At 48.8% G+C, this 17,067-nt stretch overlaps 2 protein-coding genes across 5 annotated transcripts in view; one reads left to right on the forward strand and one right to left on the reverse strand.

Annotated features, from left to right (window-relative positions):
• Positions 1–17,067, reverse strand: part of RPS24 (ribosomal protein S24) — a 324,293-nt gene that overhangs the window by 143,637 nt on the left and 163,589 nt on the right. The window lies entirely within an intron of this gene.
• The window catches only part of DLG5 (discs large MAGUK scaffold protein 5), a 124,392-nt gene that overhangs the window by 70,507 nt on the left and 36,818 nt on the right, over positions 1–17,067 (forward strand). For all 4 annotated transcript variants that reach the window (XM_077345946.1, XM_077345948.1, XM_077345947.1 and 1 more), the window contains exons 9-17: positions 199–383; positions 1,728–1,853; positions 3,952–4,084; positions 4,952–5,079; positions 5,305–5,480; positions 7,155–7,258; positions 9,005–9,097; positions 10,314–11,339; positions 16,415–16,553. In XM_077345946.1, the coding sequence (XP_077202061.1) occupies positions 199–383; positions 1,728–1,853; positions 3,952–4,084; positions 4,952–5,079; positions 5,305–5,480; positions 7,155–7,258; positions 9,005–9,097; positions 10,314–11,339; positions 16,415–16,553 (2,110 nt within the window). The remainder of the gene's footprint in view (positions 1–198; positions 384–1,727; positions 1,854–3,951; positions 4,085–4,951; positions 5,080–5,304; positions 5,481–7,154; positions 7,259–9,004; positions 9,098–10,313; positions 11,340–16,414; positions 16,554–17,067) is intronic.

Here is a 17,067-nt window from a genome sequence, read left to right on the forward strand (position 1 = left end):
GTTCCGTTCTGCTCAGTAGGGAGAAAAATCAAAGGGACCATTGTGGGTATGATCTTTCGAGAGTCAGAACAGCACCTTTTGAAAAGCCAAGTTCTTTTAAGGGTTATACATTAAAAAAAAAAATCTCATGACTCCCCAAAACTCACATTAGCCCCAAACTGTGGTTGCATAAACTGTGCCTGATTCTGCCTTTCTCAGATACAAGATTCGGCGACGCTGGACATCGAAAGAGCTAACAAGGAGATCGACATGCTCCGGAAGCAGTACGAGGCCATGTCTCAGGAGCTGAAGGAAGCGGCCCAGGAAGCGGAAGTGGCCAAGTGCCGGCGGGACTGGGCCTTCCAGGAGCGCGACAAGATCGTGGCGGAAAGAGAGAGCATTCGGTAACAAGCCAGGAGGGCTGGGTGGGCAGCGGCCCGCTCAGAGCTGCGGCGCTTAGGAGCAAAGTGGATTGGGGGCTTCACGAGGACTTTTTGGTAGTTTTTAAAAAGTTTCGGCAAGGTTTTTGGGGGTGAGGGTTTGCTGGGAAAACAGTATTGAAGATATCAGTAAGGGAAGCCTTTTCTTTAAATTACAAACAAATATGGCAGGTTCATATTACTTAAAAAAATTCATTTATCAATTGATGCCGTGTCAGAGGATTCATACAGTAGATTGTGGCGCAGTTCTCCAGGAGCCCAAACTTCACTGCCCCACCCCTGTGGCTGCCACAGGACACGGCACTGCCATGCTCCCCCCCCAACAGCCTCAGAGAACGGGTGTGAGGGCCCTTCCATACCCAGGTAGCCTGGGTCCACTGGCGGAGATGTCCAGGAACCGGCTGAAGCCACCACCATGTGACCAGCCAGCATGGAGCAGCTGCCGGAGCACTGTGCCATGCTGCCTGGGCTGGGTCAACCCCGTGGCCCTAAAGAATGACACAGCTGCCCATCTCCCAGTCCAAGAGCAGATTTTTTGAAGGCTTGGGGGAAAAAGAGCCACAGGAGGAGCGTGGAAGGGAAGGAGTAATACACGGAGGAACAGACGCCAGGAAACGGGTTGGAAGCTGGGAGAAGGAGGAAGTGAGCGGAAGAATAGGGAGGAGGACAGCAACCACGGAAAGTGGAGAGGATGGAGACAACAAGAGGAACTGATACAGTGGGAATGGGAATGGACAAGACTGGAAGGAAGGGACACCAGGGGAATAAGGAGAGGCTGGAAGGTTTCCCATGGTCAAAAGGGGGGGGGGACCAGGCTGAGCAAGACAGCAGAGAGGGGAGCGAGAGCTCAGGAGAAGACAGCCCCTCACACCCTCCCATAAGTTGCCTTATCCTGAATCAGACCTCTGGCCCATCCAAGTCAGTATTGTCTCCTCAGATTGGCAGCGGCTCAAACTGCGGCCCTCCAGATGTCAATGGACTACAATTCCCATAAGCCTCTGCCAGCAAACGCTGGCAGGGGCTCATGGGAATTGTAGTCCATCGACATCTGGAGGGCCGCAGTTTGACTACCCCTGCTCCAGGATCTGATACAGAGTTCTTTTCCTGCTTCCTGGTCCTTGTTTCTAGCTGGAGATGCTGCCAGGAATTGAACCCGGGACCTTCTGCATGCCAATCACATGCTCTGTCACTGAGCCACGGCCCGTCCCTTCGCAGTTAATCTCTTTCCCCCTCTTTAGAATCAGAAGACCTTTATTCCCTCCCTTTATTGTGTCTAGCTAACCTATTTAAACCCCTTCCCTTTCCCAGGACTCTGTGCGACAACCTGAGGAGGGAAAGGGACAGAGCGGTCAGCGACTTGGCAGAGGCCCTTCGCAACCTGGACGATATGAGGAAGCAAAAGAACGATGCTGTGCGTGAACTGAAGGAGCTGAAGTGCGTTCTGGAGACCTCCTTCCGTGCTGCAACTTTCCGTCTTGACGTTGTCTGTTAGCAAGTGTTGGCCAAGCCCTTGGGGCAGGCTTGGATCTCAATACTTACCTGCATGTGCATGTGTTAGGTGTTGTCGGGTCACAGCCAACCTGTGGCGACCCCTGTTGGAGTTTTCAAGGCGAGACACAAACAGATAGAGGTGGCTTCCCATTGCTTGCCTCTGCCTAGCGACCCTGGGCTTCCTTGGTGGTCTCTCATCCAAGTATTAACCAGGGCTGATCCCGCTTAGCTTTCCAGAGCTGAGAAGTTCAGGCTCCCCTGGACCATCCGGGTCAGGACAAAGGATGTCCAGAGGTGGTTAGTCATTCCCTGCCTCTGCAGAACAACCCTGGGCTTCCTTGGTGGTCTTTCATCCAAGTATTAACCAGGGCTGATCCCGCTTAGCTTTCCAGAGCTGAGAAGTTCAGGCTCCCCTGGACCATCCGGGTCAGGGCAAAGGATGTCCAGAGGTGGTTAGTCATTCCCTGCCTCTGCAGAACAACCCTGGGCTTTCTTGGTGGTCTCTCATCCAAGTATTAACCAGGGCTGACCCTGCTTAGCTTTTGGGAGCTGACGAGAAATGGCTAGCCTGAGCTATCCTGGTCAGGGCAAGAGGTGTTCAGAAGGGATTTGCCACTGCCTGCCTCGGCATAGAGACCCTGGACTTCCTCGGTGGTCTCCCATCCTAGTGCTAAGCAGGCCCACCCTATTTAGCTTTTTGGAACAAGGCTAGCCTGGGACAACTTACCTATACAATGGTTTATTTTTAAAAGCCATCACACATATCCTGCTAGCTTGAGTAGGTGCTTACGCAGGAGTCGGGGGACAGGTGCATGGGGTCAGTGCTCCATTTCATAACAAGGACATAAGAAGTACTTGTGTTCGAAGGAGGCTCAGGGGCTTGTGCTCATGTCATCAGGAGTCCCTGCCTGCTGCCCCCCGCAAGTAGCATAATGCTCTGATCATTCAAACTTGTTTTGACAGTTTTTCGGCCAAATTGCCATCTGCAGAGTTGCTAATGGGAAAAATAGAGCATGATGCATATCTTTCTCCCTCCTAATAGCACCAAAGGGCCACATGGTTATTTATGACAGTATAAGAGGTAGAGATGTGCAGCTTGTGGAGATGTTGAGGCAGTGGGGAAAACTTGGGGGGGGGGAACTGAGCTATAAGCGATACCCCCCCCCCGAGACACTTATTTTACCACTTTGAACAGCATAATTAACCTTGTTTGCAGTTTAGTTAGAATATACAGTTGTACTGCTTGTTATATTTATGACATTTGAAAGTATACGTGCCTTAGTTTTCTGTGAACAGAATTGTCAGTGTAGCCAATGGCAGAGAGTGAGCAGCTAACAGCCGGGCTCACACAGTCAGAGTAAGAGAAACAACCTAGAACAACAAAGAACTTTTCTATGGGCAGAGTAGGTGTTTGACCTGCAGTATCACAGCTAACTTTGTGTCCAGGAGCATCTTCAAGATGAACAGGATTTTGGGGGTATGAGTTTTCGAGAGCCGAAGCTCCTGGATTCAAAGCTACCTGTTGAAAAGTTTTCCGCTCTGTCTACACAATACGCTCTAGAGTTTCCATTCCCTAGTGTTGTATGTTATCTTACTTACAACATGATCTGAGAGATTAAAACCTTGTCTTAAAAACTTTTCACTCATTCAAAAAAAGAAAAGAAAAAGAATTCATAGGGGTGTTTTAGTACGTCCCCAAGTTTCCAATTATCCCACTGGAATTTTTTAAGGGAGGAGTTGCTTTCCTGGTTCTTCCAGGCGAGGGAGGTCTCAGTTGGCAGCAGTGAGCTTAGATGGAATTTAGCCTGAGCCAGCTGAACTAGGGGTTGGCAGGTTCCCTTCTGAGCGGTCGTATTCAAAGATGTATCAGAAATTTGCAAAGACTTTACTTTCAAAAAGAGATTGCAGGCTATATATTCTTGGTCCATGTCAATTAAGAGACATCAGTACTACATGCATGCAAATCAAGAGAATTGAAGAGTTTAAATATATAATATCCACATTCCTTCACTGAAATGCTCAAACCTGTCTCTTCTTCCAGAGAGAAGATGGAGAATCAGTTGGAAAAGGAAGCGAGGTTTCGGCAGTTGATGGCCCACAACTCTCATGATTCAGCCATCGATACCGATTCTCTGGAATGGGAAACGGAAGTTGTGGAGTTTGAGAAGGACAGGGTATGTCTAGGAACTCTGCCAGTCTCTGCTGTTCTTCACAATGAGAGAGCGCCACCTATTGGAGGCTTAAGAACATTAAAAGAGCCCTGCTGGATCAGACCAGTGAAGGTCCGTCCAACATCCTGTCTCACACAGGGGCCAACCAGTTACTTTAGAAGACCAATAACAGGGCTCAGAGGCCGAGGCCTTTCCCTGATGTTGCCTCCTGGAAGTAGGACTCTGTGGGCGTATTGCCTATGAATAATTCAGTTTTGCATAGTTTGAGGAAAGGCAGGCGATTCCATAAGGTGGGGGCTAAAACAGAGAATGCAGATGCATGGGCAGCAGTGGTTAATTGCACACTTGCAGGCTGGTGCCAGCTGGTTATGGTGGCTGGGGGGTACTCCCCTTTCTCCACAGCCAGCTTCTTGTCCTTTAGGAACACGGACTCCCCTCCCCCCAATCTCTCAGCTGAGCTCCTTGTCAAGAGAGAGCAGCTAAGGGAGAGAGAGCCCTGCATGCGCAGAAGGTAGCCTGTAATTTTAAAAGTTACAGATATATTTTATTTGATAGTTATATATTTTGTTATTGTATGGATGAAGGTGGTAGGGTGGTGCCCAGAGTAGTCAGTCACCATGTAGCTGCTTTGATGGATGGTACCTACAAACATGGCTCTCCTCGTGCCATGAGTACCCCTGGGTTAGACAAAATCAATATATATTTAAAATAAAACAGAGGGAAAGAGCCTTTCGAGGCAAAGCATGAATTACTGGAGATTTCTTCCGTGCCGGAAAAAAAGGTACAACAAAGTTCTTGCGGCGACACTGCTCTTCTGCACAAAATTCGCCGCAGACAGCAAGTGTCGTTTTTAAATTTTAATTTAATTAGGACGATATGGATTTGAAAGCGCTCGGTTTCGACGTGGCCGAAGGCGTGAATGAGCCGTATCTCCCCGGGGACTGTGGAATCTTCGTTACTAAGGTGGACAAAGGAAGTGTAGCAGATGGGCGCTTACGGTAAGGAATCGGTGCTTGGCGTGAATTGGTTTGGGCCTGAAGACCGGTCCAAAATGAGAGGCACACAGCAGGATTCTCCAATAGCCAGGGGTGGAACAAGAAATATTGGCTGGCTGAGGATTCTGCTAATGTGAACACCTTGGAGGACCAGAACTACCCAGAACAGACTTAATAAGTTTACCCCCCACCCCTAAGTATTCCCTTGCTGTTGTTTTTCTCCATCAGAGTGAATGATTGGCTGCTGAAGATAAATGATATGGACCTCACCAACAAGGACAGGAAGCAAGTAATTAAGGCCGTGCTGAACGGCGGGGGAGTTATTAATATGGTTGTTCGCAGAAGGAAGTCCTTAGGAGGAAAGGTGATAACGCCTCTGCACATCAGTCTCTCTGGCCATAAAGGTAAAGTGGTGTAGTTGTTATGATGATTAAATTTCTGTTCCCGCCTGTCTCAGTGTTTCCCAGCCCGTGGTTCAGGACCCCCAGGTGGGTTGCAAAGTCTCTGAAAGTGGGCCATGGGCCAAATCATAGAGTTGGAAGGGACCTCTGAGTCATTTGAGACAGACCTCCAGGGTCATCTAGTCCAACCCCCTGCACAATGCTGGAACTCACAATTACCAGCCCTCCTAAAGTGACCCCAGTTTCATGCCCAAGTGCTCCCCCCCCCACCAAAAAACTCCAGAATCCAGGCTGGCCTGGAGGGAATTCTCCTACCATCCCACAGTGGTGATCAACAATTCCTTGGGCATGCAAGGAAAGGTCACAAGAGACAAACATTGGTACATCCCTTCCTGCCCAGCCACTCACAATCTGCCTAAGTTCATAAAATCAGCATTCCTGTCAAATGACTGTCTAATCTCTACTTAAAAACTTCCAAAGAAGGAGAACTCACCACCTCCCCTCACCCCTGCCTTTCCCATCACACTCTATTGCTTTTTGGGAACCTAGGCCCTGACCCTGGAAACCGTTCTAGATTAGCCGTTTTGGTTTCTGCACTGTGTATACATGTTCGTCAAAGAAATATTTCCCAAGGGTGACTTGAGTGAGTTTCTTAGGGGGATCAGAGGGAGGAATGGAGGAAAGGAGGGCAGTCCAAGACTGGAACGTGGGTTCTCCATGGAAAGGCCACTTCCTTTGGATTCAGAATGGAGTGAGCTACGCCCTTGGTGTGAGATTGGCTGGTCCCTCTAAACCAGGGGTAGTCAAACTGCGGCCCTCCAGATGTTCATGGACTACAATTCCCACGAGCCCCTGCCAGCATTCGCTGGCAGGGGCTCCTGGGAATTGTAGTCCATGGACATCTGGAGGGCCGCAGTTTGACTGCCCCTGCTCTAAACTATCTAGTTAGCTGCTGTAGGACATGGAACACTGATCTAGATGCGTGCCATAGTTCACCTGGGTCATAGTTCACCTGGGTGCCAAAAAGCTTGAGCCAGCTGTGGATGGGTCACCTTTCCCAGTACATTTGGACTTGTGGGTCCATGTCAGCGTGCTGAAAGGGCTGCATTGAATGCAAGCAGTTAAATGTGCTGCAGGGATCGATTTGTACAGTGCTTTGGAGCATGCAGCCTTCGGTGTCCAAGGCATCAGGAGGATGTCCTTCTTGCTTCATCTCTGCATTGTCCTCTCCTGTATTTTATTTATCTGTTTGCTTATTGTTTGGCACGTTTGTATTCTGCTGTTTTTCCCTGTGGGGGAGGACACCCAAAGCAACTAACAAAGAGGGAGAGGACCATCTTCCTTCCACCTGGCCTGAAGGACCTGAGAACAAGGTCCCCTTGGCTCTTGCCCTTGGCTTCGTGCATCTGGGCCTGCCCAGGCCTTCAAGGCCTGTCTGCAGGCAGCTCTTCAACTGCGGCTCACAAGCAGGGTCTTCCCCAGAGCCTCCCATCCCAGTCTGGTCAGCCCCTCTACATCAGGAGTGATTGGAGCATCTCTCTATGAGTCCTTGTTGTGAGTGGGCATTCTTCCTTCCCACCCATAATGGGTGTGGCACAGCAACTTCTGTATGCTTCAAACATACTAGGTGCTCTGCCTTTGTGAAATTAGTGTCACGTTTCTTCTTCTTGCTTTCAGATAGTGGGATTAGTCTAGAAAACGGAGTGTTTGTCGCTGCGGTACTGGCTGGTAGCCCAGCTGCCAAAGAGGGATCCCTCTCGGTGGGAGACAGGATAATTGCTGTAAGTCTTTTTTTCTTTTTAAAAGATTTCTTGGGTAAGGTTTGATAGATAAGCTCAGTTCAGAGATCACACCAAAACCATGTCTTGTGCACATCATGATTTAGACCTGGAGCTTCCACACATCCAATCACACCTTGGTTAAAGCCATTTTTCTGCTTCCTTGTCCCATCTTCTCAGTGATCCCCTTTCACCAACGTGCTCCTGAAAATGATGCAGCAGCCCTAACTATCACAGCTCTGCAGGGCCTGCAAGATGGAGTTCTTTCACAAGGCATTTGGCTAGGGCTGGAAGATCCTGGGTTTGCCCTTCCCCACCCTCTTTCTCTCTAGAGGTCTGATTATTCAAACATCTGATTCCACCATCTTTCTTAATGAAGCACGGGGTCTGCTACCAGGGAGATTGAAGTGTCAGAAGGAAATGTGGCTTTTCTTTGCTGGGTATTGGTTAACCTGGGGTTTTTAGAGTTTTATCCATGTAAATTCTTACTATATTTTAGCCTGACTGTAACCCGCTGTGAGCCATGTTGCCTGGGAGTGGGCAATAAATCCGAATGAATGAATGTTCATGCATCATGCCGCATGTCTAGCACAGTCTGTGGTTTCCAAAGCTTCTTTGCTGGGCAGGCTTCTCTTCCTTGGCCATGATGCAGGGCGAAGGCTGACTGTAGCCATGATATTTTAATTTATTTTTTCTGGTGGCACATTCAGAACTACATAGACAACTGCATAGGTTGAGTCTGAAATGACTAGAAATGCCAGATATTAAATATATAAATGCAAAAAATGCCCACATAAATATCAGTGGCTGGGCCAGGAGCTGAAGCCAGGCCTTTTGGAAATCTTTTTTTGTTAAGTGTTTTGTGTGTACTTTCTTTTCTGATTTTGTGATCTGCTATATGATAGAGCTCTGACTCCCCACAACTGATAATTTGAGAATTGAGGGACTGTTTTCTACACTCATTTTCTTGACAAGAGAAATGAGATTCTTGTGGGACAATTGCAAATCCCCAAAAAAGCAACTTTAAAATCTATTTTTCCAAGGGAACCATAATAATAAGCATTGGTCGTCTAGGTTACTCTCTCTGTAGAGGCGCCGGAGAAGTAAGTGTGCAGGAGCATCTGAAACGCTAACAAAATTGGTGGCTGGGGAGGAATTTTTGTGAATCACTGCGGCTCCTGAAAACACCTCCCTGTTGCTAGTCTTGAAGGTGCTCACGGGAATTGTAGTCCATGGACATCTGGAGGGCCACAGTTTGACAACCCCTGTCTTGGACTCTGGCTCATTCCTACTGTTGCAGACAGACTGACATGGACCCCCATCTTGAGCAAGAGGTAGTTATTCACCTTGGGGAGTAGGGGCCAGAGGGCATGAGCACCCATGCCAAGAGCAGAGTCCTGCTTTTTGAACTAGTTAAAGTTATAAATAAATGTAGTAAAAACACCCTATTTCAATAGATCTTTGGAAAGCAGTTTGCAGATGTTAAGATAAAAACAGTGGAAATCGGTGAATGCAAACAGTTCTTTCAGACTGGCAAAGTAGATCCTGGAAATCCAGCAAAAAAAAAATTGGGTTGGTTTCTGAAAGGAGGCCAAGGAGGGGCCTCGAGGCCACTGCAGAACGAGACAGGACCTGAGTGGGCGAGGGAATGTTGACACATGGTCCTCCCCACCTTCGTGAAGAGAAGCTAGTCAAAGTGCTTCCCCAGCCCCAGCATTCACGCTTCGCTATGTCCCTCTTTTGTTGCAGATAAATGGCATTGCACTAGATAATAAGTCACTGACTGAATGTGAAGCCTTGCTGCGGAACTGCAGGGAGTCTCTGACGCTTTCACTGATGAAGGTGAGCAGCAGAAGGGGTGGGGAGGGGAGGGGAGTCCGCCTCCTGGTTCAAAGCATCTGCTGTCTAGTGGCCAGGCACCTGAGCTGGTGGGAGACTCAGCCGTCCTGTTGCTGGTGACTTCTGTCAACTGTGTGAGAGAAGAGCAGAGGTGGTTTGCTTTGGACTGCCTCTAAGTTGCAATCCTACCCTGCCTTGGAGGTATCCCATCCAAGTCCTATCCAGAACCCACCCCTGCAGAGCCTTCTGATGGGATCGGGCTAACTTGGGCTATCTAGATCAGGGCACAGATATCCTAGCGACCCACCTGCAGTTCTGACCAAGGGAGGGGTACAGGGGAAGTTCTCCAGGTCTTTCCTCCTCCTTCTGTGTTGCCGCTGCTCTCATGCTCTATGCCCATCCCCAATTGCTCCTTCGTCCTGTCTCCAGTCTTGTGCTCAGCCAGGATTGCTTCCAGAGAGTCCTTAGCACTCTTCAGAGCTCTCTGGTGAACTCTGGCCTGTTTTACTCACACATAAATAAATAATAAATAAGTGCATTTTTTTAAATAGCCCGCCCTTCCTGTACAGCATGAAGCTTCTTCCTGTCTCCTGTTGTTGCCCTCTGAGCTGAGATGGAAAACTTCTTGATTTAGGGAATCTTTGCAAAGCAGATTTTTCTTTGCCACCCAGCAAGCCTTTAGATTTTGATCTTATACAAGAGAGCATTTCATATAATAAATTGACCACTGAAGAAGACCCCTGTGGGTCGAAACATGTTTGGACTGTTTTGTCATGTGCAGTTAGATATGTGTTGTTTTTACTTTGGTTCTAATATATTATTGGTCCACTTTGTTTAATAAATATTTAGAATCATAGAATCATAGAGTTGGAAGGGACCTCATGGGTCATCTAGTCCAACCCCCTGCACTATGCAGGACACTCACAACCCTCTCACTCATCCACTGTCACCTGCCACCCCTTGAGCCTTCACAGATTCAGCCTCTCTGTCAGATGGCTATCCAGCCTCTGTTTAAAAATCTCCAAAGATGGAGAACCCACCACCTCCCGAGGAAGCCTGTTTTTGTATTGATTTTTTTTAAAATATTGTTTTGCAGTTCAACGTTTGGGTTCCTGCCCCATGATGAAGCCTTTCCCGTGTGTCTAAATGAACCCACTCTGTAGTTTTCATGTTCAACTGAAGGCCTTTTTTGTTGACGCCGTCCTCTCCTCCCACTTAGGTGTTTCCTCAGAGTTCAAGTTCGTCTTGGAGCGGTCAGAACATATTCGAAAACCTTAAGGATTCGGAGAAGATATCCAACTGCAGGGTCCATACGTCGGAGGTGCAGGCTCAGAATAAACGGAATCTGAAACACAACAGCTCCACCCAGACGGACATTTTCAGCCCGGACATAATGGATGTCAAGAAGGACCAGAGTGACCAAGGAGGGGGCTTGTATTGTGACCTGAAGCCCTTCTCCAATAGTGTTTTACACACAGACTCTCACCGTAGCTCGGTCCACGGGTGCCACAGTAACTCGGAACACAGCCTGGGCTCCTTTAATTCAGACGTGTACGGGGAGACGAGCTACAGGATTGTTAACCTGGACAACAGAAGGCTACCGTTTGAGCCCCCGGTCACGGACTGCATGATGGTGGAGAGCACTTTTGACAAAGAGCATGGCGGGAAACACAGTGGCGGCACCTGGCCGAAAGTCATGGTCAACATCGCCGCCGCCGAGACCGAAAAGTTTTCCGTCTACAAAAAGCCGAAACAGAGGAAGTCCATCTTTGATCCTGATACTTTCAAAAGACCTCTGACCCCTCCCAAAATGGACTATCTGTCTCCGGATCAGGTGATAGGACACTCACCCCAACCCTCCAAAACTGAAGCCCTTTCAACCCCTCCCACGCCTCCCAAGAGAAGTGACTCCATCAAGTTTAAACACAAACAGCAAGCGAGTTCCACTTCGGACTCCACTGTGACGACAGGGTCCCCTCCTCCCAGCCCAGTGACTCTCCAGCCCCCAATGTCCGTCGACCTCAAACCAGACTGTGGTGTCCACAAAGGGCGAGGCAGGCCCTCCAGTCACTATTACAGGGAAGAGGGGCTTGACTCCGCCCACTTGCCATCGAGGAAATCCTGTGAAGATGACATTGGCTTTCAAAGAGTGGAAGAGCCTGAGATCAAAAGACCAAGACCCAAATCTGCTCCTGCCTTGAGACAGAAACTCACGCCTGTGCCCATTCCTAACCCGTCTCATCAGGTATCTATGAGAAGAAAGGGAATCTGGCCCGTCCTCTGAAAATTGTTGTGTGCTTTACCTAGACCAAAGGGCACGCAACAGAAGGGTTAGATGGGAATCACTACACTTGTTAATATCCCAGAGTACGTCGTCTGGTAAGTTGTTTGGCTGTTTTGTACAGAAGGATCACAACCTACCTATCGCAGAATCTGACAATTCGGGAACTGTTGGCAGGAATCTCTCCATAAACAGGTTCATCCCAAGCAGTCCAACATAGCGTCACTTAAAATCAAGCAATCTCTAGTGTCACAAAACAGAAACAACCTACTGCGTAGGCTCCTTGAGTGCAAGTGTAGCTTTGGCTTGCATTTCCCAACAAGTGGCTTTATCCAGTTATAGAATCCTAGACGCATAGGGTTGGAAGGGGCCATACAGGCCATCTGGTTCTCAAAAAGGTGGGCGTCAAATCATGGCTGGAAAAAAACGGGGCCGGACCAACCTGACCTTGCCATCTACCGCCCCAGCCTCGTATTTGTCATTTCTGGGCGAGGGGATTGAGCGGGTGGTTGAGGGGCAGCTGCAGAGCTTCCTGGAAGAGACATCAGCCCTTGACCCTTTCTAGTCTGGCTTCTGTCAGATGGAGATGGCTCTGTTCGCCTTCACAGACAATCTCCAGAGACAGGTGGACCTAGGTGAGTCGGTGCTGCTGTTCTTGCTAGACCTGACAGTGGCTTTCAGCACAGTCAACCATGAGATACTAATTCAGTGCCTAGCCAATGTGGGGATTGGGGATCAGTCTAAAGAATTCATAATAAGTATCCGTCCAGCCGTTGCTTGAAAACTCCCCTTGAGGAGGAGCTCATCGCCTCCTTAGGCAGTTGATTCCACTGCTGAACTACTCAGGCTGTGGAATTTCCACCCCCCGATATCTAGCTGGAACCGTTCTACACATAGTTTAAACCAGGGGTAGTCAAACTGCGGTCCTCCAGATGTCCATGGACTACAATTCCCATGAGCCCCTGCCAGCAAATGCTACCCACTACCCACTACTGTGGGTCCTATCCTCCCTGCCTTCCTCCAAGTGACAACCTTTCAGATACTTGAAGAGAGCAATCATGTTCCTCTCAGCCTCCTCTTCTCCAGGCTGAACAGTCCCAAGACCCTCAGCCTTTCATTACAGGTTGCCCCAAGCCCTGGATCATTCTCCTCGCTCTCCTCTGCACCCTCTCCATTTTGTCCATGTCCAGTTGGATATGAGGCTTCCAGAATTGCACATAGTACTATGTTCTTAACCAATGTGGTATGCAGTGGGACTACGACATCTTGCGATTTCAATGTGATGCCTCCGTTGATACAGCCCAAGACTGCATTTGCCTTTTCTACCGCTGCATCACATTGTCTGCTCATATTTCGCTTCAGTCCACAAGTACTCCAGGATCTTGTTCGTGCACACTGCTCCCCATTAGTGTATCTCCTATCCAATGTGCATGCCTCTCATTATTGTGACCCAGATGTAGAACTTGGTGCTTCTCCTTGTTGAGAATCTTGTTCTCATTTACCCATGTTTCCAGTGCATTCAGATCTTGTTGAACTCTAGCTCTAACTTCTGGGGTGTTCACTACTCCTCCCAGTTTGGTGTCATCTGCAAATTTTACTGAGTCCCTCCATCCCCTCATCCATCCAGGTTATTGATAACAATGTTGAAAAGTACCAGACCCAGTACCAAACCCTGGAACACTCTGCTGCTCATGACCCTCCAGTCCAATGAAACACCATTGACTCTTTGGGAGTGGCTTTCTAACCAGTTCCCTAACCACCTAATCATCAGAAACGCCCCTCCAGTTTACCCGTCAGAACATCATGGGGAACCTTATGAGAAACACAGTTCCATAGAGGCTTTCTTCGCTGTTGTACTCTGAAGGAAGATGCAACCTGTGTCTGCAAGCTGTCAACCTCCTTCCATCTGTCGCCTGCCAAGGCCAAGACAGTGGTGGTGATGCTGCTGCATCTTGGCTTGCTAGATGACCAAGGAAATCTCAGTGAGCGCTCACAGTCCTAGCTTGCCACCATGGCCCTTTGTGAGTGTGGGAAAGGAAGGAAGGAAGGAAGAAAGAAAGGAAGGAAGAAAGAAAGAAAGGAAGGAAGAAGGGAAGAAAGAAAGATGGGGAGTGCAAGGAAGCAGGGATAGAAATAGTACAGACTCAGTAAATGTGTAGCAAGTACAGTTCTGTAATACAGGAGAGGCCATTGGTTAGCCCACAAGTCACATCCTGTTTTTATCTGGCCTTGAGTAGCCTTTTGAAAACTTGAACCTAACACAGCTCAGGAAGCTAAGCAGGGTTGACCACCAAGGAAGTCCAGGGTCGCTACAGGGAGTCAGGCAAGGGCAAACCACCTCTGAACATCTCTTGCCTTGAAAACTATGGGATCATCATGTTGGCTATATGAAGGCCAAAAGAAGAAGAAAGTTCTGCCAAAGTCCTGGTTGTGTTTAAAAAAACAAAAGGGATGAAGTATGTGCAGATAATGGTGCGGATCCCCACTCCCACTAGGGTAAAGATGTTACATTTGAGGAAGAATTTTTAAGGAAAAGTGCGCATGGTATCCAGTTAGCTTCACTAAGTGCAATGTCAGCTTGAGAGAGCATCCATGTCGGTCTGGGGTAGAACAGCTCAATTAGAGGCCAGCAGCACCTTCAAGACCAACAAGATTTTGGAGGAATGTCCTCCCGAGGGTCAGAGCTCCCTCCCTCAGATAAGAGGCAGAATAAAAATCCCACACTGAAGATGGAGAGCTCCAGTGCCCTTGGTAATCAGACTAATTAGAGCCCTTGAGCATTTCTCCTCTACTCTAATGGAGCCATTTGGATTTTGCATTGTATCTTTACATCAGACTTTCTCAACCATGCTTCAAGGCATACCAGAAGAGCTGTCAGCTGGCCACACCTCCCTGTCACACCTCCAGGAAGTGACATGCCACCTGGAAGTGATGTCACTCAGATGGAACCATTGCTTCATTAGTGAATTTTCTGCCATAGTTGAGGCACAATGGAACAGGATCATGAGTCTATGCAAAACCCATTGATAAGTAGCTTTCTCTGTAAAAACAGGTGTTTTTGAGTAGCAGAATGTTCTTCTCCCTACCACCCAAGGCCTGGCACTCACCAGGGGGGGTGCTAGTCCACAGAAGACCCCTCTTCCTGCCACCCAAGGCCTGGGGCTCACCAGGAGCCTTCAGTTGCTTAGCACCTGGTAAAGGTGGGCACTAGGCCACAGAAGGCCCTTCTCCTCACCATCCAGTGTTCAGAGCTCGAGGAAGGCCCCTCAACTACCCCCTCAATTTAAAACAAACAAACCCAAAGGACACCCCCAACCCACCCAACCCCAAGGAAGGACTCACCATGGTCGACTCCATCCACCACCAACAACACAGGTCAACTGGTAGAAGCCTCGTCTGGTAAAGGCTTGAGTGACTGGGGATTGTCCCCTTCTCACCCCCTCCAGACCCATCATTGGGCACTTTGAGAGGAGATGGGTCAACTTTCTTATATAAGGGTTAAAAAAAAATTAAAAATCCCAACATGTCACGGTGCACCTTGGGTGCATCAGTGGCACAGATTGAGAATCCATACTCTACATCCTGATTTGCTGCTTTGCAATATGGCCACTGAAGAAGAGTATGCTCTACCGGATTCCACAGACTAGTGATCCCTGGCCCAAGCGAGGTTTGTCTGGCCTTGAGCACAGCAAGGGCTTTCTCAATCCTGCCCCCCACTTGGTGGAATGACCTCCCAGAGAAGGAGAAGAAGAGCTGGTTCTTATATGCCGCTTTTCTCAACCCAAAGAAGTCTCAAAGCAGCTTCCAATCACCTTCCCTGTCCTCTCCCCAGAGCAGACACCCTGTGAGGGAGGGGAGGCTGAGAGAGCCCTGGTTTTCCTGCTTGGTTAGAACAGCTTCATCAGTTCTGTGGTGAGCCCAAGGTCACACAACTGGCTGCATGTGGAGGAGCGGGGAATCAAACCCAGCCCGCCAGATTGGAAGTCGGTGCTCCTAACCACTATACCAAGCTGGCATGGCTGAAATGGGCCCTGTTGGGGCACCCCAAGTTCTGCGGGGCCTAAAAAAGGGACTCTTCCACGAGGCATTCAGTTGAAGCTGGGCAACCAGGAACATTTGGGAACCCCCTTCCCCTTTGAAATACCCCTGGGAATGAGTATTGGATCAAATCTGGGAATTGCAATGGATGTCGATTACTGTTCTTTGGTTGTTTTAGTAATTGGGTTTATTGTCCTACTGTTTTTTTAATTGTTGTACACCACCCCGCAATGGCAGTGCCGAGAGGAGTGGTTCTATAAATCTAAGAAATCAGTACTTCTCTCACTTTCTGCCTCCGGGATTTCCAGTCCGACTCGTCTCTGAGAAAGGGAGCATTAACTCTCAACAGCCCATACCCTGAAAATCTCACTAGACCAGGGGTAGTCAAACTGCGGCCCTCCAGATGTCCATGGACTTCAATTCCCAGAAGCCCCTGCCAGCGAATGCTGGCAGGGGCTCCTGGGAATTGTAGTCCATGGACATCTGGAGGGCCGCAGTTTGCTACCCCTGCACTAGACTCTTGAAGTTGCTCCTGGACTCAAATCTAAATAGAACACTTGTCTGACGTGAAAATTATGCTTCAGGAAATACTTTGAAAATTGTATTCTGTAGGAGCTCACGCATGCACAGAGCATGGCCCTACCTCAGTGAGTCTTCTGTTTGCCAGGGCTGCTCTCTGTGCGAGGGAATATTGTCAAACCAGGGGAGAATTCGGCCGACGTATTCCTGGCTATGAGTCTATCTGGTTTTGCAGTTTTTTTGCAATGTCTTTGCATTACACGGGTGTGCTTATTTCGGTATCGTGCTGTACATTCCTTTCTGCAGTTTGATAGCCGCAGAAGTCCTTACCACCAGATAGAACTGTTGGCACATCAGGCAGAATCGTTTTGTGCAGGAAAATGTGTTTTTTATGTCCCTCGAGAATCCAGAAGAGGGCTGCCCCCCTCAGAATGGACCACCTTTATTGGGCCTTTAGTCTTGCTCTGGCCTTTCCCCCGCAGGTACAAAAATACACTCCGGCAAGCGAAGAGCACCTTTCTCCTGAGCTCCAGGAGTGGCCACTGTATTCACCCAAACGGTCCAGTAGGCACAGCGATGGGTTTATGCCTCCGCCACTCTACTCTGGAAGCCTCTCAGCAGGTGGGTAGCTCTTACTCGGTAAGTGGGAAGCCATGACAGTGCCCCACTGTGGTTCAGCAATGAACTGTGTTGTGCTCTTCCTCAGACTGAGGAAGAGTGCCTGCACTCGAAAGCTCACGCCTTGAATCAATCTTTGTTGGTCTTAAAGGTTCTATTGGACTCTATTTTTGTCGTGCTACTTCAGACCAACACTTGAATCTGTAGAATCATAGAACAGTAGAGTTAGAAGGGACCTCGTGGGTCATCTAGTCCAACCCCCTGCACTATGCAGGACACTCACATCCCTAACGTCATCTACTATAACCTGCCACCCCTTTGCCTGTGGTATGCATTGACTTCCCAGATGTTTTCTGTGGTGTGTATCTTTGCCTGGGCTCCTCCATAGCCTCTCTTGGGACAGATGCAATGGGGGTACGGAGGAGGTCAGGACCAGCCAAAGGAGATTGCAGCTTCACAGAACTGGGGCGTGGCTGGGGTACAAGCTCAGTCATCTGAAGAGCTCCACAGTGGCTTG

Source organism: Paroedura picta, chromosome 7 (assembly GCF_049243985.1).
Source record: "Paroedura picta isolate Pp20150507F chromosome 7, Ppicta_v3.0, whole genome shotgun sequence".
Lineage (NCBI taxonomy): Eukaryota > Metazoa > Chordata > Lepidosauria > Squamata > Gekkonidae > Paroedura > Paroedura picta.